We start from the raw sequence: 22,748 nt of genomic DNA, 5'->3' as shown, positions 1-22,748 counted from the left end.
TTAAACGTATGCCAGTCGCCACATGACCTTATTGATATTTTGCCTGAATCAAGCGATAGGAACATCGACGAGTCGACCATTGACCGAACAAGCGGAACGTTTAATCGCAAGAGACAAACTTCCCTACGTGTCACTGGGTACTACTACTATGTCACACAAACGTTCCGAGGACCCCACGCCAGCGGGGTGACGTTTTGGGAGCTACATCACACAAGAAACGCCGATACGAAAACAAACAGCAGGCTATTGAGATAAACATACAGTTTGGGGTTCTTTAGGTTAGGTCATAAGGCAAATCATTTCAGACAAGGTAGGGCTGCATGTGTGTATTACGTTCAAAACGTTATACTGGTTGCAAGCCAGTTTCTTCTCTATGCATGAAGCGCTCAAGCGAATACACAATAGAACCAATCACAACGTATTATCATGATAGATCTTGGGCCGTTGTTATTGTTATTATTATGGTTTTTGTGCGAGGCGTAAAAATATGGTGGACCGCGCAATCGGTAATCAGTTATAAACACGGAGTCTACTTTAGAGGCCCAACTTCTTGCCAGACATACGTAAAAATACATATCCTTTCTGCAGATATCAAAGTTAAGCCTGGTCATGCACTATCGTATCTAAATAACTGCATAAGAACCCATGTATGGGGCGAATACGTTTATGCATGCAGGGTGTCGTATACACTGCAACCACCTACCTTTTCCTGTAAAGGAAACAGGCTTGAACAATTTACTTGGACCAGTTATGTGCCTTGAAGGTAGCAGCTCTGAAGGTCCGAAACAAGAAGGAAATTCCGCATTAAATAATGGGCGCTGTTGAGTTGTTGCGTTCTGCTGCTAGCTAACACCATCAATATGCGCGTCTTCCGCCATGTATGCTTCCTTTAGATTAGCTTTTGTTCTATGAGTGTAGGGTTAGATCTTCGGCCAACAGGTTATGCAAGTCATAGCCCAGAGATTGCTCGTACAAAGGAAAACGGACAGGCAAAAAGGAAGAAGTGGGAATATGGGCCGAAAAAAGCCTAAGCAGGCCTTCGGGCGACTTTACCGGGCGGGTGGCCCCTTTGATCTCAGGCTGTGTGTAACTCGCGCGCAGTCGTACGATGAACGGATCGCTTGAAGCTGCCGGCCTCGTCGGATCCTTTGTGGCCCCCGTCATCTGACGGTCACCCTTTATGGTCGGGGGCGATGTCGGCCATTACGGCACCTGACACTAACGACGATGTAACGATGATCACCGGTGGCCATGATCACGTTTCTACCATCGTACCGCTAACTAGAACGACGAATGGATTGAGGGGAGGGAGGGGACTTATTTCATTATTCGTGCTAACGGCGTAGAGGCGGTCTGAGAGAGCGAACGGAGGCAAAAAACGAGAAGCGATGCACAACTAGAACATCAGCAATGGTTCCGCCAAACGCTCGTTATTAGAACGGGCGTATGTTGTGCAAACATATAAACATACTCAGAACAACAATAGTGGATAGTGATCTACCTAATCGCTTATTCGACACAACTGCTAGGACGTTTAGCCATGCGTCGTTAGGCTGGCTAAGACAAAACTGTTAATTCAAGATGTTATACTGTGGCAATAATAGTCTCATCTTTATTGACAAAGCATTGTTTGCACATGTTAATGTGTGTTTCTCAAACTAAAACACAAGAAGAAGCATCAAGATTAGCATCACCGTCCCCGTCCTAGTCACCTTTCAGTTTGTCACGGTCGTATGCTACCTTCCGTGCGTGTTTGTACTTTCAGACATGACGGAATACATGAAAGGGCTCAGTGATGTCTAGTACATGGGTTCTGTGTCAAGACTGTTAGAGGTGAGACGAGGTTAGAAGAGGGCATAGCCCTTCGTCGAATTGCGGGCTCCGGCAGAGCTATCAAAACGTTGCTACCGCCCGGAAATGGTCGTAGACAGACCTCGATGAAGGTGTATGTTACGCAGATGTGTACTTAAGCAGATATCTATACAGAACTAATCGAAAGGCTTGGCATTCTAATAGCTGGTACAAAAGCAATCAGTATCAAGAACCGAATTCGTAGTACGCGTGGGACAGGCTCAAACCTCTGGAATTAACACAAAAGAGAAAACAGTGGATTCAGTGAGTTGTATACGCACGGATATATACAAGAAATATTAAGTTATAGGTTAACCAGTCGTAACTAAAAGAAGCTAAGGCAAAGAGCTATAAAAGTAAGGTCGGTTGCATTATCGCATTTGCCAAGCTGTGTACATGGATTACAAAGAATCTATCTAAAAAACAGGCGACAATATGAGAAGTTTAAACGTCTTAAGAGACGCGTGACGTTAGGTATGAGTAGATAAAATCTCACTACTTCTAACTTACATAGCTAAGCCTTTATGCGCATGTAAACGTGCATAGTTTAGCTTTCATTGTCACATATTTCACCATATATCAAATACACTTCTATACAATATATACAGTATATAATTGACTAGATCACACATCATTATACAATGCAAATACTGGACCGATGCGAACGTCATCAGTTTTTTTGCACGCAGTTACTTCCAAGACCGACAAGAGACCATGCTTTCGCTAGTAACAGCAGCAAAATGAAAAAAAATCTTTACTTAAAACTACCGCACAAACCACATCCCCTTTGTGTGTTCAAGCGAAGCGTAAAAAGCGGCTCTCGTATACAGAATCATTTCATCAGAGACGATCTTCATGTTGGTCGTCCCAGATGTGAGGCGCGGAAATTCAAATGCGTATACATCCCTCATAAAGCGCAGTCGAGCCTTCAATCTCATCGGCATATGGACATCTGTGAAAAGCCCGCTTCTCTATCTTGCGTGCACTACTTAACATGGACTACTCGTATCATCATTGCCGTCTATGCAAGATATATGTGACCCAATAGATGATAACGACCCTATGATAAGAAGAAAATTGCCAGCGAATGATACAACTGACGCCTTTGCCAACACCTACCCTACGGCACTGTGTGGGTTGAACGCAGCCACCGACGAGATTGTATCTGCTGTATGATGAATAGGACGGAGAATGCGATACTGCCGGCGGAGGCAGGGGATGGGGGATCATTTTAAGCACTTTTAGGTGGAGTGTCATCTTCTGGATCGGACCGGAAGTTAAGGGGTGGGCCAAACGAGGAAGTTGATAGGCAAGGAGAAACCCGCCAACATTTAAATCAATGCAAAATAGGTTCCCCCACGTGCACGTGTCGGCAAAGAGGTGGTGAACAGGTTAATTCACGTACGGTGCCGCGTGCAGAAATTACTGGTTTCTGTCTTCAATGAACAGGTGCGTAATTAGGCCCCGAGTCATTGCCATGACGGGCTGCTATTATCATTTATCTTGTAATGCTGAACGTATTCTTTGGCATCCCGTTTTTCAGCTTGTCTTTTGTACTAATTAACATATAAGTAATCGTTTGACGTTTGATCTATATGTTGCTATAAATAAATATGGCTATGCCTACATGGCGAGTACGTATTTCAAAATCAACGACTGAGCAAAATTTGTACCTTCTGGGCAACGCTCAACGTTTCCGAACTGCTTGCTAACGTTTGATAAATTCGTCTCCTTCGAATTATCAAATGCACTATAATTCTTAACCTAATCTAGGACAACTATGCTGGCTATCAAGTATTTTGGTGGCATCAAGCCTTTCCACCCAAAAACGGGTTCCAATACGAGGCACCCTTTTTTGAGCCTCCAACTCATGCCTTTTTCGCTGATCTGAACCCGTCGACGACCCTTCCCGTCTAAAATCCGTTCGCGCGTCATCTCTCCCGTTACCCCTCACTCTACGACCCTACTTTAGCGGAAAAGCTCTCCGACAGAGGAATATCCCTAAATCCCCTTTCAGCCGCAAAGCTAGTGCCGAACAAACAGACGACAATGGAGAAATCTTTCGCAGGGACCACTCCAGCGAAATCGCCTCTTACCGTTTAACCCTCCCGCCCACCGAAGCCAGATTGGGCCTATAGTTCCTGCTTCTCGAGTTCAGCCTGGCGGAAGACGACGTTGTTGGGTGTCGCCGCCAGCGCTCCGATCCACAGAGGCAAAGGCTCGACGTTCCCAAGTCGAGCGTCTACGCCCGCATAGGAGATCATCGCCTTTATCGAATTTAGATCCTTCTTCAATCAAGTATTTTATGTTCGCATTTTGCCCTTATCCTCTTTCTATTCGTTCCCCTAACCACCGTTCACTACTTGGGGATCTACCGGTTCCTTGTGCCATCGCTACGGCTTTTGCTGTAATGGCAAAGCCAGCAGACAACAGTTCATCAGAGGATCTGGGCGGTAGTATGGGTCCTCAGTGTACTGCTACGCTCAGCAAAATTTGATAGAAAACAGTCTGTGGCCCATTAGGGTTATACGAGTGATAGGGATAATCGGAGTTGCAAAAAAAAACATGTAAGGGCAACTCTAAATAGAATACTGTAGTGGTTTGGGGTCTTTGATTTTTTCTGTCTTCCTCCACCAACAGCCCCAAGTGAACGGGGCGTCGCACGGCTGTGCTGTCCATCACGATGCACGCGCTTGCTCTATCACCGAACTCCTGCCATTGAGATATAACAGCAATGACTACCTCGCTTGCTGCTTAACGGTGCAGTTGAGGCGGTTCCATTCATATGCGATCTCTTCCTCATCGTTGCCCGTGTACGGTTGTGTGCGAGGCCGAAGAGCGCGAATATTTCATGGTACCTGCCAAAAGGATGAATGATAGACCCAACATGAAAGGCGAAATGGACTGAAGGGAATCTATAGATATACAGGAAAGTTCATAGGCTATCGCAGGGAAATAGGCGAAATAAATTTGCCCCAAGAGTAGTTCCGTCTCCCCGAAAGATAGGATGATTTTCAACCCGAGCAGCCTGGCTGGCGTTTGCTGCCCTAGGAAGGGTGGCAAAAGCTGCGAGAAGGACGATGCACTCAGGAGTCGCTTTAGGAGATCATTCACCGAACACATATTTGCTGGTACGCATATGCACACGTTCTTATCTTAGCCATTATCCCTCATTCAGTATTACCATAAACTAAAGAAGGTGAATCGCCTTTGTCGAAATGATGCGTCATCAAGATGCTCAGAAAGAGTGGTCTCGTATTAAATGATCATAATAGTCCCCTAATACTATTTAACGGGGTCTGTACGAATCATTTACTGTTTAGATAATAATAGGACCAGTGGCAAGGTCAGTTGAATAAAGTTGTGCATAAAGGTAAAACTAACCTTGCACCTATAATGCATAAATGTTAAAAGCTGCTCGCTAACTCCTTTTGAATAGATCCGAATTGTCTTACAATATGTCGATGACCTGGACCTGTCGCTTAGAATCCGAGTCTCGTGCAGGGAGTGGACGACGACCGTACGTACGTAATTGCGGATCTCCTTCAGTGAGTGACTCAGTTGGGAAGTATCGAAGTAATGGTACATTGTTCTTGAATTATTTTTATTTGATTATGTAATATTGGCTAGATGGCGTAATTCATTCATACATTTAACTTGAAATGAAATTTGAAGTAAAAAATCTCGTATATACTATTATACTAATCTCGTATATATTATTATTACGATTTTCAACACTTGTCAAATAGTATAACAACCTATAATCAATAGATAAGCAAGGCAGTAGTTTATATTTCGCTTCGCTGTTTGATCGATGAGATTTTACTGTACATTGAACGCTTAAAGACGACTTCCGCAGTCTCTCGTCAAATATCTGCGTATCTTCAACCAGGAAAAATATTCATCTTAATAAGTCTTTTCGATCAGGTAATCATAGTATTATTAGTTGTACTCTTTTTACTATTTCGGCATACCAATCACTAAATGGTGAGGTTGTTTAGATACAAAAGAACAAACGCGTACCTCCTTTTCGAATTCCTATCGGAATATCTCTGTAATATTGGCAGGTGGACGTATATTTCTTAATTTTTCGTTTTGATTGTGCGAGTAGTAGCGTGGAAGCACCGAAAATACCTCAGCCTTTGGACAGGACAGCCTTTGGAGTTCTTCTCGCGATCATACAGTGGCCACACATTCGTCAACTAATCAGAGGGACCCAAAAAAGCGGTAAGCACGATACTCAGTTCTCCTGCCTTTTGTTATCCTGACAGAAGGTTCTTGCAGCAATGCAACGAACGGCGGTTTCGAGGTCTGTTCAAAAAGGAAAAACTGTCAGCTGTGAAGGGACACTACTAATATACTTTAAGGTAACTATGAGGTGTAGCTTTTAGAAACTGAATAAGCATCTAGTGCGGTAAAACGGCTAACGTCTCTTTCAACTACATTTTGCAAAAATAGCTGTTTACCGAACAAATCCTGAATTGTCAAGAACATGCAAAGCAATTAAATAATTAAGCTCTGTATATAGTAAGGCAAAGTCTGCTGTGGCGTGAACTCGTCGAGATGGAAAAATCACATCGTGAAGCTATTTAATGAGACACCTTCTGAACGGTGTATACCAACACTACAAGTCAGATTTGGATGCGTAACTTTTTTATTTTAAAAGTGGTAAGCTAGAAGTCTAATCGTCGCTTACAGATGGAACCGGCTCTACCTGCTGTAGTGCGATGAAGTCTTTACTTTTGGAAAGGGTAAATCTTCAATTGTAAAAATAGCCACATGTACTTGAACTTGTCCTGACTTTCATGTTTATCGTAGCTGCATAGAAACTTTTACGACTGTAAACTTCCGGAAGCTAGTGTTGTTTTATCGACTCGTAAGGATCACAGTTAATAGAATTATGAATGAAACAGGACTCTTAAAACAACTGAGGACTTCGTTAGGACGTGTTGAACGAAGCACAAAAACAAATACGTTCAGTTATGTCATTCTCTCCCGATATAGAGAAGTTCAATTCGAGGTCTTCTAAAAACCGTTGTACGTCGACCTAAATCAGTTATTTGTGCTGCAGGTGGCTAAGGTAACGGCCTGCTCTCTATCGCAGGTGATTAGTTGTAGTGGATCACTTGTATATTGGATACTATGCATTATCACGGCGAACCAAAGATTAGAGCGTTAGTTAACTTGATTATTGACGTCCAGTCAAAAAAAACACGGGAAAAACATGTCTTTCAATGAAAACTTGGCAAACGTGAAGGCGTAGCTCAATCGTGAGCTACAATCGAAAAAACTCTGAAGAGGTATCTATAAACGAATCATTCATTCAATAATGTTAATAATGGCAATATATCCATGTTTTTTCAATGCACTGTACGTAATATATGGTTTGTTTTGCAATCTATAGATGGCGCCAGCGTCGCCTAGTAACACCTTTTCACGACAGGAGATGCTAAATATAATAAAATACTGTTAAAAAATACATAAATATCGCAATTGAATTGCAAACAACTTGAAAGTAAAACAATTACTTGTCAGTTCCGCTCAAGTAGCACCATATCATTCCGTATAGTGACTGTAAATGACCCTAATGTGGTGTGCTTTGTATTGGCTTTCAAGTTTAACCAAAAAACACCAATATTTGGTCAAATTCAACTAGTTCTTATTCTAAGTTGCTACATTCGCTTACGCAGTTGACGTAAACGCAATAACGGGAAAACCTTCTCTACTAATTCTACTATGGAACTATTGTAATCGAATAGCTTGTACTTGACATAAGCCTTAATATGTTTTTCGTTGTCCTTGTTGCTTTGCGTTACCCTACTACTTTTTAGTCTCTGCTTTTGTGAACCGTATGGAAATCATTATCTTTGTTATGCTGAAATGCCATTTTAGATCTGTGCCACCTACAAGCAAGTCTTGGAAGCAAAATATATATTTTCTTTTAATTTCACACGAGCTATCATATGCTTTCATGGTCGATTTAATCCTATTTATCTTTGTACTTCTTGCCTCTATATTTAAGCCCCTGGTCACGACATGGCCTAGGATAACCGTCGGGTTGAGTACCTATTTATAGTATTTAAAGGTATTATAGAAAGATGTATTTGACAGGGTTATCTACAATGGGTGTAACACTAATTTGCTGTTCAGGTTAATTGATGCTCAAGTCGAAACATTCTATTTTATTAATGAATACGTAGGCAGATAAGGCTCAGTAGTTAACTGTTCATTTGTGTTCGTGATTGTCTAAATGTCCTGTCTCTATGCTATGAAAAGAGACGAGCTACAATTTTGGACGAATTTCTTTTGATAACTAAGCGATATTCTACGGAGGCGCAGAGCTCATATTGTAGCATAGATAGACACTTAATGTACGGCAATAAAAAAGGAAAGTTACTCAATAAAAACATATGATCTTTATTAACATAACCTGCTCTATGCACCGCCGATATTATTGTAACCGAGGGCAGAGGGCCCACGGGCTGACTGGTAAAACTAGCTCGTCATTATCGATAGCTGTTGAATACTTTTAATTAAGTTAATATTTTTGCGAGTATTAGCTTTCTCTATCCTACCTTGACAGGTATACCACTATTTCATAGCTTGTTTCTCTTCTTGTAGAAATAAGGTTAATTTTTTATCAAAATTGTATGCCATTCTATTTTCTAGCATTTGAGCTCACTATGTTAACGTGCCCGAACCGACGTAAAAGGCTTTTACGTGTAAATTGCTAATAATTACATTGATACCATGAACTTCCCAAAGCGCAACCAGTCGCCATAATTGTTTGCTGGCAGCTGATCCGAATGACGCATTTTACAATAGAGATGTAGTTAGTATCCAGCTTGCGGGTCCTCACCTGCTAGGGTTTGCCAAGGGCTCATTTTTGGGCAGCTTACCTCAGTATTTGAATTTCATGAGTTAACATGATTAACATGAGTTCGAACAGTTCATCAAGGCCCGATGTGAATACCACAACAGAACCTTAGCCGTTTTTTGCCAGCAATAACATCGAAAAAAAACATCCTTCATATCACTACACATATAGTATAGCACGTCTCGATGGATCGTCTCTAAGGAGCGGAGGTTTCTGGCTTGGCTACGACTGTATTTTCTAGAATATTCAAAGTTAAGCACAGTTCGTAGCATCTAGACATCAGATACTATCCCGACTGTAATTGACCTTTCTTTTTTGACCATATTTGGGGAAAGTAATTTTCAAACGAACCGCGTTAGCGCATTCCCTCCCTTTCCGCTCACACACAAACAGCCCGCCAATAAGGACTCTTTGAAGTTCGTTAAGGGTCGAACCAGAAATGCGTTCAATCGTCCATGTTGACATCCAGGTGTTCGTAAGTTGTCTCAGTAAAATTGAGTGCTCGAATCGAGCACGACAAGTACGAGTCTATACATCGTATATATTCATTCTGGCGTGTGGGTGCGTGTGTGTGTGTGTATGTGAAACGAGGAGTTTTCTAGTTTCGGTAAAAGTTATGGAGTGCGCCGAGATGTTTCATTGCTGATCATATCTGTCGAGCTCAGTTCCGCTCTCAGTAAATTCTACTCGCTCGATTTGCTTTGAAAAGCACTATCCGGTTACTGGTGACCGATCGCGTGTGAAGTTCGAGTAATTTTTGTTCGTGTGGATGTGCGTTCTAACAGCCCTTAGAAGGTGGTAACGTTTAGGAAGTTCTCGCCTGGACTGTGGTTGCGCGTGTGTCGTCGTTGCAAAGACGTAATTGGCTTGAAATTCCTGAGACCCTGGCCCGCGGCCGGGAAGGAGAAACAAAACGGCAAGTCTGTGCGAAGAACGGGGCATGCCAAGCCCTAGAGGGGCAAAAAGCCTCGACAGCGGTACTGAGAGATGAATTTCCTGGATGGCGAACCGACCAGTCAACTGCTTCGATATGTTTACTCATCCGATCTCGACGCCCGTTTCAAAATTAAAGTGTAAGGAATTGTAATGGAAACAGGGAAACGTTTAATGACAATGATGGTAGTCGCTTTAAACATTCTGCTGTGTAAGTTGTCTCTGTTGCTGTGATTGCAAGTCTTACAACCGGGCTGCAGCCAGGTGTGCTTATGACATACAATCAAACAAAATAATGACAACAATCGAAACAGCAGTAGTGAATGATTAGGCCACAGAGTATACGTTTCTTCACGAGGCTATCATATGAAGTGTACTCTGCATTTCCTTATATACGTAGAGCTACAAGATGCGAGAAAGTACTGGGAAGTATAGACGTGAGCTGCGATTTGCATAAGCTCATTATTATTCCGGCATTTCATTTAGTAATCCTCAAAACAAACGCGAACTGGTTGTTATACAGTAAATAACGGATCAGGACACACAGAGTGCATTCGTTGCTTTACACGCAAACAAACAGCGGCGACACGATAAAGCCATATAAACAGCTAATCCGTTCATTTCGTGGCAATTTTGTGGTAACTTACAATATATGGAACAACGTGGGGACAGTCTAGGGTCAACCTGATGTTGACTGCTTACCCATAGTCACAACGTACTTAAGTCTATCGATACAAGTCAAATTTTATTGATTATGACAAGTAATCCGTGCGATATTGGCGGCGCGGGTTGAGCTTGTTTCGTCCATTAACGACAGGCATTGATGTTAAATTGCCATTTAAGAGGCATTGGTAACTTCTTCAAAGCCGACTATAGTAGGACAACTTAACACGAACAATAAATGAATATATAATCACACTCGCCCTTAATAACATTATAACTGCTGATGAAAACGTACAAGTTTCAATGACTGATCAGTGTCATGTCTCATTCCAGAATTCAACATGCAGACTTTTTAACAGATTGCAGCTATAAAGGATCTATGCACGAATAATAGAATGCTACAAAAATGGTACCAAATGACAAGTCTAGACAGCTCAATGAGGCGATACCTGGAAAAATGGTGCGACTGAAAGAAGACTCTCCGCCGAACACTACGCTACTGATATATCTGAAGGCTAAAGCAAGTTAGACTTGAAGTTAAGCTTTCCGGGTGTCTTAGTGACACCCCCATGCCATTCTGTTACTATAGGGACTCGTACAACTGACAGAAAGCAACAAAATGTTATACTCATATTATACGATGTAATTAAATACATTCTGCAACATAGTGTCTTTGGGTGACGGAAATGGATGAGTAGTTGAATGATCCAGTGGCTAATCTCAGAGACAGCAGCTCAGCCAACTAGTTACCTGACTAACGGTAGAAGTACTAACGTTAAAATACTTCTAATATGCATAACTTCTAGCAAAGGTCGAGCGAAGTCAACCACCATGGATTTAAGCAGAAGTTTACCAATTGAAAACTAGAGGCGCGAGTATCCATTGTATTTTATCGATACTCTAGTTTAGAGATGTGTGCTTTTTAAACGTGTTTTTATTGGGAATGCCCTCTTATAACTCTCGATATCTACTTGTCTGTTCTATTATTCATTTGTTTAAATTTTGTTGTGTATTTTGTATTTCAGGGGTACTCTGGAAGGCGATCGGCCACGTCCACCGTATCAGGATCTGATTCAAAATCCTCTCTTGCGACGTAATCAGCTACTGTTGACGTGGGGAGATGCTGAAAAGCAAAGCCTCGTTTCCGACCTTGTTGTCACGGTCGAAATCTTTTCCGACGGACGCAGTCTTGCCTTGCCAACGCAAACATCGTACAAGCCGTTTACAACGCGATACAAGTATGTTGTTGCTTATTGAAATAGCATTTTAGTTTGCCATTCATTCAACTAAACTATTCTAATCCTTGCAAGGATTTTCCGTGACGACTATTTGGTTTCTTCTAGTGCCACGTTTTTTTCTTTGAAAATTTAGTTAACGATCGGGTTCACATATTTGGTTCATTCCTGTTTTTAATGAAATATCCTAATATTTTTTCAAAACAACCAACTTGTCGATACTGAGGAAACGAGCGCCTTCGTCTGAGACTAATTTCGTTTTGTTCAGTTTCGGTGGTCTCCGTAATATTTTGTCTCCTATAGACTGATTACCCTCAGTGGGTCTTGCTCCAAGGTTGATGCAATGATTTAGCTTGCCTATGCTGTATTTCGTGATTCAATAGTAATAAGGGTTTTACAAATGGTATAATAAGGCGTTATGCTTACTAGATCCAGTTACTGATCTGAACGGTAGCTTACGATGGAATAATTTTGGTGAGGTTTAGTAAGAATTCGTGTGGACCTGGAACTGTTTCGCTTTTTCAGTATGATTACTATTGTAAATAAGCAGCAAATTAATGGTTGATATCTCGTTCCTACAAGACGTACAGTTGTTACACCGCAATGAAAATTGATGACTTGAGTTACTAATAATTTTCGATACATTACCATATTGCGTACGTTAATCTTCGCACTTGATTGAATATTGAATCGTATTGCAGCTGGAACGAGTGGTTGACACTTCCTCTGAAATTCTCGGATTTGCCTCGTGATGCCCAGTTAGCCTTCACCGTCTGGGATCTTCACGGCCCTAAGACCGCTGTACCAGTAGGCGGAACTACAGTATCAATTTTCAACAAACATGGCATGTCTTATCCTAACTTCACATAAACGTATTATACATAATTTCCAGTCAGAATTATATATTTGTTTGTCGCTATCAAATGTAAGTTACCATTCTCTCAACACTAGAATATATCGAAAAAGCATAGGAAGGATATCCCAACGAATGTCTTTTTGAAATGGCGGTATCGTCCTTTTTATTTAAAAACACGTAATATTACGGTCATGTTGCCGATTCTTTTATTGAAAAAATGGCGCTGAAAACGAACTCGTGATCTCTAATTGGCGTATAACCAATTAGCGTAAACTGAGATATAAATAAATAATCATGTCTACGCTTATGATTGGATTAATGTAGACAGAACGACCTAGCGCCGATAATTGCGGAAACGCTGACGTTTTGGACAAGGCATCGTATTAAGTTCGGGACAGCTAGTTGACATCGTGCACAGGCGTCACTGTGCTCAATTCGTCTAAGTTCTTTTAGAAATAAAAGTAGTATGGATAGAGCTAATTCAAAAGAGATTTCCGAGGAAATTATGAATACAGCTTTATGTGATAAGGTTTGCAATCTTACTTTTTGATGTGATCATGTAATCATAAATTGTGATGGTAATAAATTACTGTATTTAATTAAAAAAAACTTTGAGGACCTACTGGAGGTCATATTATACCCATTCCTATTGTTAGATAAACCTCTAATAAAGAACCTTAATAATAAATACCAGTATTGTTATGTTATCGTACTTGTTTACGGTAATTATGTGTATTCTTTTTATCAAAACTTTGCGAACAACGTCACGTCATCATTCATCCAAAATTTATTTCAATTCGAAATAAAAATTATAGGGAAATTTGCTATAAACATAAGGCGATTTTAAGTTCCAGTTTTAATACTTTATAAACGCATATTATTTTATTCATGTTGTCCGTGCGTTACAATATTAGGTGCGATGCGCCAGGGAATGCACGACCTTAAACTGTGGGGGAACTCAAAAGCGGATGGTTCGAGTTCGACGTCAACACCAGGAAAGATTTCAGGTGCTAAAGATGAAATGGCTCGGCTCATAAAGGTAAAAACAGGTTTTATTTTTGTTATCATGGTATCGGGATATAAAAGCAAAGTCTTCATTTCGAGATACAAACTTGGCTTCTAGAATTCGACAGTTGAGACCAAGAAAAATATATACGTGACCTTCATATGTTATAGACTATTTTACCCTACGGTATATTACATACATATGGCGGAAATGGTATCAGTTAATTGCACAGCATCTTATCTATAAACATCTGAACCAAATGACGTCACCTTGATGATGAAGAAGACACGTCTCCATGACGGCAATAGTTAAATCCTTGTCTTCGTTCGGTTGCTTTCTTGCTTTGTCATACCTTTTTATGGCTGTTGAATTCATTTTCAGTTAACAAAAAAGCATCATAATGGCGAAATGGCGCGGGTAGATTGGATGGACAGGCTGACGTTCCGTGAGATTGAGATATTGAATAACAACGAGAAAAAAAAATCGCAGCAAGTGAGTTACAACTGTTCAGTTAGAGTAGCCCAATAAGGGAGGAAAACTTGACGAAAGTACCATTTACTTGTATATAATACATTCTAATAAATGGAGAAACCAGCAATGTGATTAAATCGGAGTACGTTAATTAAGTTACCGATTTTAACTTTTAGTCTCGACTTTTGTTTGCGTTAATGCCATTCTTCCAGATGTTCCTAATGATCGAGTTTCCCCGCGTGGTATACCATGATATTGAGCATATGGTCGTATATTTTGAAAAAGATCTTGACACACAATGCCACAATAACCTTCCTTGGCCCCCAAAAGAAGACTCGGCTGCACGCCCTAGCGAAGCAAAGTTAGCCACCATGTTCGACCCAGATGTTTGGCATGTAAGTGCCGTGCCGTTCACAGGTCACTTCTTATAGCATGGGTAATATCTGTGAGAGAAATCATTAACGCGTACATTTTGCATGTTAACGTGCGTGAGCCATAATTGTGTATATATTTGAACAACTTATCAAGGCGCAATTATCACTTTCCAAAGCAAAAAAACACTTTCCAGGCAAAAAAGCGTTTGCCTATTTCGATTGCAGGAAAATCTGGTAGAGGATAAACATCATAAATTATCTCGAAATCAACGCACCCAGCTGATCGATAAAGATCTCAAGCCAAATGCGAACATCCGAGATCAGCTTAATCGAATTGTCAACAAGTGCTCTACAACACCGCTTACGGCAGACGAGCAAGATCTCGTATGGAAGTTCAGGTGCTTATTATCATTTAACACACAAAAAAATCCTCATCAGCTTATTCAGTGATGAGAGACGAGCCCACGGATCACTTGTCCGAAGCACGTACCGTCGTAAAGTATTAAAATAGTCATCAAGACTGTATTACTTATTATAAGGTAGCAAATTGATCCAACCAAGTTATTCCACAGTGCACTTTCGAATATAATAAAGGGTTTTTCGCCTATTACAGGTTTTACCTTAAAGATCAAAAGAAAGCTTTGGCTAAGTTCGTCCATTGTGTACGGTGGGATGTCGACGAAGAGACGTTTCAAGCCCTCGAACTAATGCGTCAATGGGAACCCATGGATGTCGAAGACGCCCTCGAACTTTTAGGTAAAGGCATTTGTTGTTTTCGTTGCGTTTCTGATTGGCTGACGTTGCTTTCTTGTATTCCTCCAAGTGAAGTGCGTAATTACTTCCGATTGGTCTCATAGCATTTTGTAAAACATGAACGAATGTTCGCTACTGATCATATTATCACGCTTACTTAGCGGATAAAGAAAATTATAATTTATATATATATATATATATATATATTATAATAATATTAATAGAATAATTTCATTTGAAACGCAACCTAGGAATGATATTTTACTTATAATTTACAGGGCCGCAGTTTAAACATACGGCCGTCCGACGCTACGCAGTGACTCGGCTCGAACAAGCCTCCGACGAAGACCTTCTGCTTTATCTCTTGCAGCTTGTCCAAGCGCTGAAATATGAGCCTTCAACTCAAAACGGTCAAGATACCGATACAGTAACAAGCACCAACGTAAATTTGGGTTCACCGGGTCATTCCAATTCAAACGCTGGTGCGCAACAAGGCGTCCCTATCTCACCTGGTACACATTCACAGCTTGAGCAGCCTTTGTGAGTAAAAGCTTACCAGAGCAAAATTTCTTACATTGTATACAGTTTATCGAAATCTGTTAGTTCATTGATCTTTGAATTAGAAAAAAACAGGCGTATGTTTTTTGTACTACGTATGTGTAGGCAGTTTGACAATGACCGTGGCATATTTTCGGGGTACGATATAAAGAGGACATATAGCTAAATATACGCTTCCCGCTAATGAAGCTCGCCTATTAATACCTAAAGCATTTCTCGGCTATTCCAGATTGTCCAGGTTTGATGAATTGATGGAAAGCACGCAAAGCAACGTCAGCAGTGCTACCGTAAATAGTGCGATTGATGACGTTCGAAGGACGGATAGAGGAGTCGACTTGCGGGAACGGAGTGACGATCGTTATCGGGACCAGTATAATGATACTGACTCGAAAGATTCTCGTTATCGCGCTGCTGGTATTGAACGATCAACGGCAATACAGCCCGGAACAGCCGCTGGTCCGCAAGATGATTCAAGTTGTGCCACGGGTCTGGCAGCTGCGGCCGCTATTACGGCTGTCCTCGAGGACAATCGCGATCTGGCCAGCTTCTTGATCAAGCGAGCCAGTCGAAGCGACACCCTTGCTAACTACCTTTATTGGTACCTGACTGTCGAGAGCGAAGGTTCTCACAATCATGCCCCAGTGGCAACAGGGACACCCGGAGCAAACGCTGGAGCCGCTGGTGGAACCCAAACGGCCAATAGCGCTGGTAGAAAAGATAACAATGGAGGGTAAGAACCATTCGAATAAACTGGAAACGACTGTAAAACTTCTAGGAGTACAAATTAGTGCAAACAGATCTCTCCTATTAGATTTGACGCGTCTAGCAGTTCAATGATACGTTAGGGCGTAATAGTGACAATGAGATATTGTATGGTGTAATTTGCCTTTACATGTTGTAGTTGTTTGATCAAACATGGTCACTCGGCCTAATAGTTACTTCCGTATACACCTTTGGGTTGCTCCTATTTTATTTTTTAGGTAGAACGCAATGCGGATTTAGTCCTATTGCAAGCATGCGCTTTATTTTCGTTGGGCGAAACATTTTTGAACGAAAGAACAAACTTTTTGTTGATTTGTTTCTCCCTCCAAATTCAATATTTGTTTCAAATTGGACTAAAACTATGTTTTTTGTATGTGCAATAATGTATTATCAGAGAGAGTATAACTCCCTTTTCGTTCTTTTTTTTTACATTAAAGAAATCGAAGCTATGCGGACATGTATGCCGATGTTCTGCGTCGCCTCGTCCTTTGTCTGAAAAATGGTAACCGAGAGCAAGACCTGCGACGGAAGATGCTGGCCAAACAACTTTCATTCATCAAAAATCTTGTTAATCTCATGAAGCCAATTGCTGCTGACAGTAGCAACCGCCAAAAGAAGGTTTGTAGTATACAAAACTGAGCGACATTCGCCTAAGCTGCTATATTTTGCGACAGCTGACCTGATAATTTGATACCGCAACCAGCTTGTAAGGTATAGTTCAACTATATACCAACAGTGTCGTCTTGCAATAACCTCGTTAGACTTTTGCGGTAGTCTTGCTCACCCATTGCAAGTAACAAAAGGCCATTCCCTTGATGCAGTTATTATATCTACCTGTTTTACCGTTAATAAACAAATCTATTTTAGTTATACTTGACAAAATAAACTCTCGCTCTACTGCGAACCTACAAAACTCTGGTAATTCTGTGTTAATTCTGCTGAAACCCCATTGCAGTATTCTTAGTATTTCGTTACAGCCATCTTATTATGGCAAACATATTTCCTCGTCAGCTAATCTGAAAGTGACCCAGCTGTCTAGGTGCACTTGTGCTTATTGGTTACATTCAGCGTAACTCTTAGCCTAAATACGCCTACCCTGTCTCTTCCGGTCCCGTTACCCTGTTGCAGTACAACGGGATAAAATGCTTATTCTTGTTTTTCTATGGAATACCGCAATAACCTTGTTGCTTAGTTGAAATCAGGTTATTCGGCTGTCGCAATTATCATATAGTTGCAATTAGATGGTTGCCACAGCTGTAATTAGCCAACATCGTGTCACCTTGTTGATAAGGTGAATACGGTTATCAACAATATTTAATACCACCTTTTTTTCTTTCTTATTGCAACTAATCGGTTTCTCAATTATTACGTAAACTACTTTTTCATATTGTGCCATTCCTTTTAAATTTGTATTTTTTCTAAAAACACCTTAAGGTTTCTTCATATAAACATTACAAAAATCCTGGATGATCACGGAACAAGTCGTCCAAAAAACCCTAAAATTTGTCTGAAATTAGCAAAAGAAATACCCAGTGAAACCTATTTCGAACATCCTACTGACCAGTCCAACTCAATGCTCAAACTATGCTCAGATAAAACCCTTAGTTTACAAGAACTCGGACTAAAGCGATTGCCTCGCGGAGACGGCTTTAAGCGACCAAAACAACAATTAGGTAGATTCCAGTGTATGATAAAGTCAACAATGTAAATCCGCGAGCTTTGTCTTTTGGCAGCCAATCCGTTCTCTAACGTTCTCAGGAAATTTGTTCTCGCCTATGAAGCAGATCTTCGAGCTTTGCATCGTGTCTGTTCTGTTTGGCAACCCGGTTCGTGTAATGAAAACGACTGAACCGTATACGGGTCTCGAGCTGTGGCTCTATATATATTAGAGAGAGAAAGGGAAGGAAATCAAGTCACCTATTGGTTGAAGCCTCTTCAGTGACCAAATCCCCTTAAAATATTGCAATAAATGCTATAGTTTGCGCGTCTCCTGCTGCTCTAACGGATATAAACACCCTCAAATTGTCAACTGGCTTCTATTATTGAAACACGAGATTCCCTGGTCGTCCAATGCAAATCTTCGTGTCGAACTATGCCTAATATTTGTCATTGTTTTTTTTTTAACGAAAAACAAATATGCAGATCGAGAAATTAAGAGCCTTGCTGAGCGATCCGGAAAAGTCAAAACTAGTTTTTCCTGAGAGTCTTGCGTTGCCGCTAAATCCAAAAGTGCGTGTTAAAGCAATCGTGGCTGAAGAGGCGACGCTATTTAAGAGTGCCCTTATGCCTTGTCGCTTAACCTTTTTAACGGATGTCGGAAAGGAGTACGTCGCGATATTTAAGCACGGTGACGATCTTCGGCAGGACCAACTTATCCTGCAAATAATCTCTCTTATGGATAAGGTTAGTCTATTTTTTTTTTAGAAATCACTGTTTTGTTATTCACTGCTTCTCAAATTAATTGTACCACACACATTTAATTTTGTACTTCTTCTTTTTAATATGTATATATTTTCAATAGTATGTTATTATGAACTCAGTAAATCTGAGATTCGATCGATAGCTATTAATAGGTCTTAATGACGAAAGTTCACAGTAAATGCAAAACAACTTGTGAGTTCTCAGGTATTTATTACAATTAGTAATATAAGTTCAGGCAATCTGTGCCGAATGGCGAGCAGCGACACCGGTGGCAGTTCACAATAGATGCACTGTTTCCAATATAGATTCTTCTAAATCGTCAACTTTTCATAAAACACAGCTCCTTCGACGCGAAAATTTGGACCTTCAGTTGACACCATATTGTGTGTTGGCGACTTCAACCCAGCATGGCTTCGTCGAGTACGTCGAGTCTCGAACGGTAGCTGACGTGCTGAAAGAAGAAGGATCAATTCAGAATTACTTCAAAAAATGTGCACCTAATTCAAACGGGCCATACGGAATCGATCCCGAAGTAATGGACAACTATGTGAAATCCTGCGGTAAGCTTCTCTCCTCTTCACACAGATGTCGATGATTTCAAGGTGTTTAATAGTGACATCTCTGTGATCTTTTATAGCTTACACAGGAACTGCACCCGAATTTTTAGGCGACCCTTTGCTTCATGGAGACACTTTGACGCTCTTAAAACATATTTCGATTACTGATATTATGGATATTAGACCTACAATGGGTATCGTAACAACAAGTCCCACAGCGCAGTGGCTGAAGTCAGAAAGGATTTTGCTGCTTAAGGGTAACACCAGACAATACATTCGAAAACGTTTTTGAGTCGGAAAGGATAAAACAAGTTAGTAAGGAAAAACAACCGCTAGAAAAGTGATAAGAAGCGAACTAATAATACCTAAACGAAATAAAGAACGTTTACGGTCGGTAGTGAGGGTAATATACTGATATGTGTACGTTAACATACTTTTAATAATTCTCTTTTGCCACACATTTTTTAGCTGGCTATTGCGTGATCACGTACCTTTTGGGCGTGGGCGATCGCCATTTGGACAACTTACTACTCACCAAACGTGGTCAGCTCTTCCACATCGACTTTGGCTACATTCTCGGTCGGGATCCGAAACCTTTGCCTCCACCGATGAAACTTAGTCGTGAAATGGTCGAAGCAATGGGAGGCGTGAATGCGGAGCATTATAACGAGTTCAAAAAACAATGCTATACCACGTTCCTACATCTTCGGCGTCACGCTAACCTTATTCTTAATTTGTTCTCTCTTATGGTGGATGCCAGCGTGCCCGACATTGCTCTCGAACCCGACAAGACTGCCAAAAAGGTTCAGGACAAATTCATGCTTGAGATGACAGACGAAGAAGCGGTCTCCGAAATGCAGCGCCTTATCGATTCGTCTGTCTCAGCTGTCATGGCCGTCGTCGTGGAATCTCTTCACAAATGGGCGCAATATTGGCGCAAGTAGACTGAGCCGAATACGTCAGTACAGAGACAAGGTGAATTAATCACTATACGTATTGTAGTTGCATAACAATAATTGAACGGACTTCAATTAAATAACCCAAAGGAAAACAGCATCAATAAAAATAACTAGTAGTTTAAATTTCAGTCCAACGTACACAAATGAAAACCAAATAAAAAGGAAGCCTAAGTTTAGTTTTGATGATGATTAGATGAGATGGTAAAAATTGGCGCAAAAATAGGTGTCAATGAAAATGAGTTATTGTTTGTTACGGAGAGGTCAAGCTATAAACTGTTTATCAAACGAAATATGCAGTATACGGCATCAGCTGTACTCGTAGGTTTTATCTAAATGGACAACGCATTGGCCAGACTGTGGAAAGAAGGTTTTAGGATCGCTATACTCACTTTCTCGTGATGTGTCCGTAGGCTGAGTAAACAAACGAGAAGCTTAGTAATACTCTCCTTTGCATATAGAAAGAGCTGCAGTAATAAGGGATCGTTACAGCTTTTAGGTAACAAGAACGAAGCAGCGATAACTGCTGAAATTCAATCGACGTAAGGAGCTCCTAATTTTTATTCTGTTGTCTGTTGGATGTTGGTGGCATCGTAATAAGTTTAATTACTGATGAGTCACCCGAACCTGATCTAATGAACAACGCCATCGTAGAAATAGCGTGTAAGCTCGCTGGCAGTGAAATGCTAAAGCGTCACAAAACGCCCCGTGACTCTAGTCGTCATCTCAATCAATATCAGGAAAAAATAGCAAAGGTGCTTTTTCTGTATTACTCTACGAACGCTTGCATTTTCCTTTTTTTCAAGCAAGTAATAACATTTGCACATGCCGAATCCCAAAACTAAAAAGTTAGATGCCATTTTATTTAAAAAGGGCTGGGTAAATGAAATGCGCTAAAGGGGAGCATACGACGGCCATAATTGGACAGCAGACAAGGCAAAACAGAAGATTTTTCCAAACCAAATGTTATACTCTACTGTTGGAGTGAGTTGATAGCGTTGCAAAAGTAAAGAATGCTACATATAAGCAAATTTTGTACATAAATGTTCAAATCACAAATAGACCACATAGATGAGATCGCAGAAGTATACATAACGTAAACAACAACAACATAGTTATCCGGAAGAAAGAAACTAGTGAAAGACGAGAGCGACAGCATCCAAAGCAGTATAAAACGAATGTAAACAGCGAGTCAGAGAAGAGATTCACTGAAAGTGAAAACAACAACGTTCTTTCAGCACATGCAAAAAACATGAGGTTGTAGTATATGAACAGGCCTTCACAAGAACATCACAAATAACACATGTCTGGGCTGTTTAGTCGATCAATATGGTGGTTCTGAAAATACGTTTTTGCCTTTCCTCTACATGTTTGTAGATAGGTTTAATTTTACTACTATTGAATTACTTTGTTAGCATGTATGTGTATCTGTATGCGTTAAGGTCAAGTATAGGTAGTAAAAGGTATGAAAATCTCTTAAGAAACTTAAAAGTTTACTTCCTTAGTTAAGGACAAATAAGTCAATAAAAATAATGATAATACCCGCGCCGTTTGGCTAATTACATCGACGGAAACATAAATTATAAAAACTTAAAAGATTCTGTTACTCCATTCTAGATGAAAAAGAATAGCCAGCTGGTTTGCTAAAAGCGCGTTTCCTTAACATTTTTTTTAATATTTCATAGTTCTTATTGAATTACAGACTTACAAATGCACAATTACAACCAGCTCGAATTAATAATTATAATCTACCCTTTTTCAGTAATTTTATTACTCAAAATGTAAATCTTTCTTTCGTTACGCCACTGCATAGGCAGACGCTCTAACGCCGTTTACCGTAGAGTTCCATTTATTGACAGCTTTTATCGACGTAACTTCAATTGTGATACAAAATCATCATACATACACACACACATATATATGTATATGAATAAAATAAGCATGCATAAGACTGATATAGCTATGGGTACGCTTGCATGTATTTTTGTAACATTTCTGCGATTTTAGCACTTTAGAACGGTAGCGCAAACGTTGATGAATAAGTACAGGTGATGGAATACTGGATTTTTTGAAAACTATAGGAAATAAAATTTGAATATAGAAATAAAATAATAGGAAACCTGAGCGAATATAGAGTGTGAAAAGAAAATTAGGATAAAGTAAAAGCACTACTCAAGAAAAGGGAGCACTCTTCACAAATGGAAAAGACGATAATACGATAACCGGCGAATAAAACTATTTAAATATAATTAATACCGTGCTTTCATTTCAGTCGTTCGAACTTCCACGAACTATTTAAACGTTGAAATAGTGTTTCTACTGGGTTTGTACAAGCGATTTATAATAAAAGAGCCACACAATTATGTGTGCACACTTTGCAACTCAGAATAGTACCCATAGAGGTATGCAAGCCCATAAGACAAAGTAAGAAATAGCGATACCGACAGCTCGCTTCCACCAAGAAGAGCTTTTCCA

General features: G+C 40.4%; 1 protein-coding gene and 2 long non-coding RNA genes across 3 annotated transcripts; 2 read left to right on the top strand and 1 right to left on the bottom strand.

Moving 5' to 3' along the window:
* Positions 1-1,592: 1,592 nt before the first annotated feature.
* On the bottom strand, positions 1,593-9,019 carry LOC147754397 (uncharacterized). Its single transcript, XR_015317690.1, has 2 exons — positions 8,751-9,019; positions 1,593-2,080 (listed from the first exon to the last, which is right to left on the bottom strand). It is a non-coding gene; the product is annotated as an uncharacterized LOC147754397 (long non-coding RNA).
* LOC147754398 (uncharacterized) lies at positions 4,327-6,406 on the top strand. Its single transcript, XR_015317689.1, has 3 exons — positions 4,327-4,982; positions 5,291-5,399; positions 5,963-6,406. It is a non-coding gene; the product is annotated as an uncharacterized LOC147754398 (long non-coding RNA).
* Positions 9,020-9,179: 160 nt separating the features above from the next.
* Positions 9,180-22,526, top strand: Pi3K59F (phosphatidylinositol 3-kinase 59F). Its single transcript, XM_022815679.2, has 14 exons — positions 9,180-9,801; positions 11,350-11,562; positions 12,261-12,403; positions 13,330-13,454; positions 13,803-13,913; positions 14,105-14,287; positions 14,492-14,664; positions 14,880-15,022; positions 15,298-15,559; positions 15,807-16,307; positions 16,777-16,957; positions 18,482-18,742; positions 19,101-19,320; positions 19,786-22,526. The coding sequence occupies exons 1-14, from the start codon at positions 9,716-9,718 to the stop codon at positions 20,259-20,261; spliced, it is 3,078 nt and encodes a 1,025-aa protein (XP_022671414.1). The 5' UTR covers positions 9,180-9,715; the 3' UTR covers positions 20,262-22,526.
* The last annotated feature ends 222 nt before the right edge of the window (positions 22,527-22,748 follow it).

The sequence above is a fragment of the Varroa destructor genome, unplaced genomic scaffold (assembly GCF_002443255.2).
Source record: "Varroa destructor unplaced genomic scaffold, Vdes_3.0 BEIS01000007.1, whole genome shotgun sequence".
Lineage (NCBI taxonomy): Eukaryota > Metazoa > Arthropoda > Arachnida > Mesostigmata > Varroidae > Varroa > Varroa destructor.
Note: the sequence above shows the minus strand (reverse complement) of the source record. Positions and strands in the feature narration are given on the sequence as shown.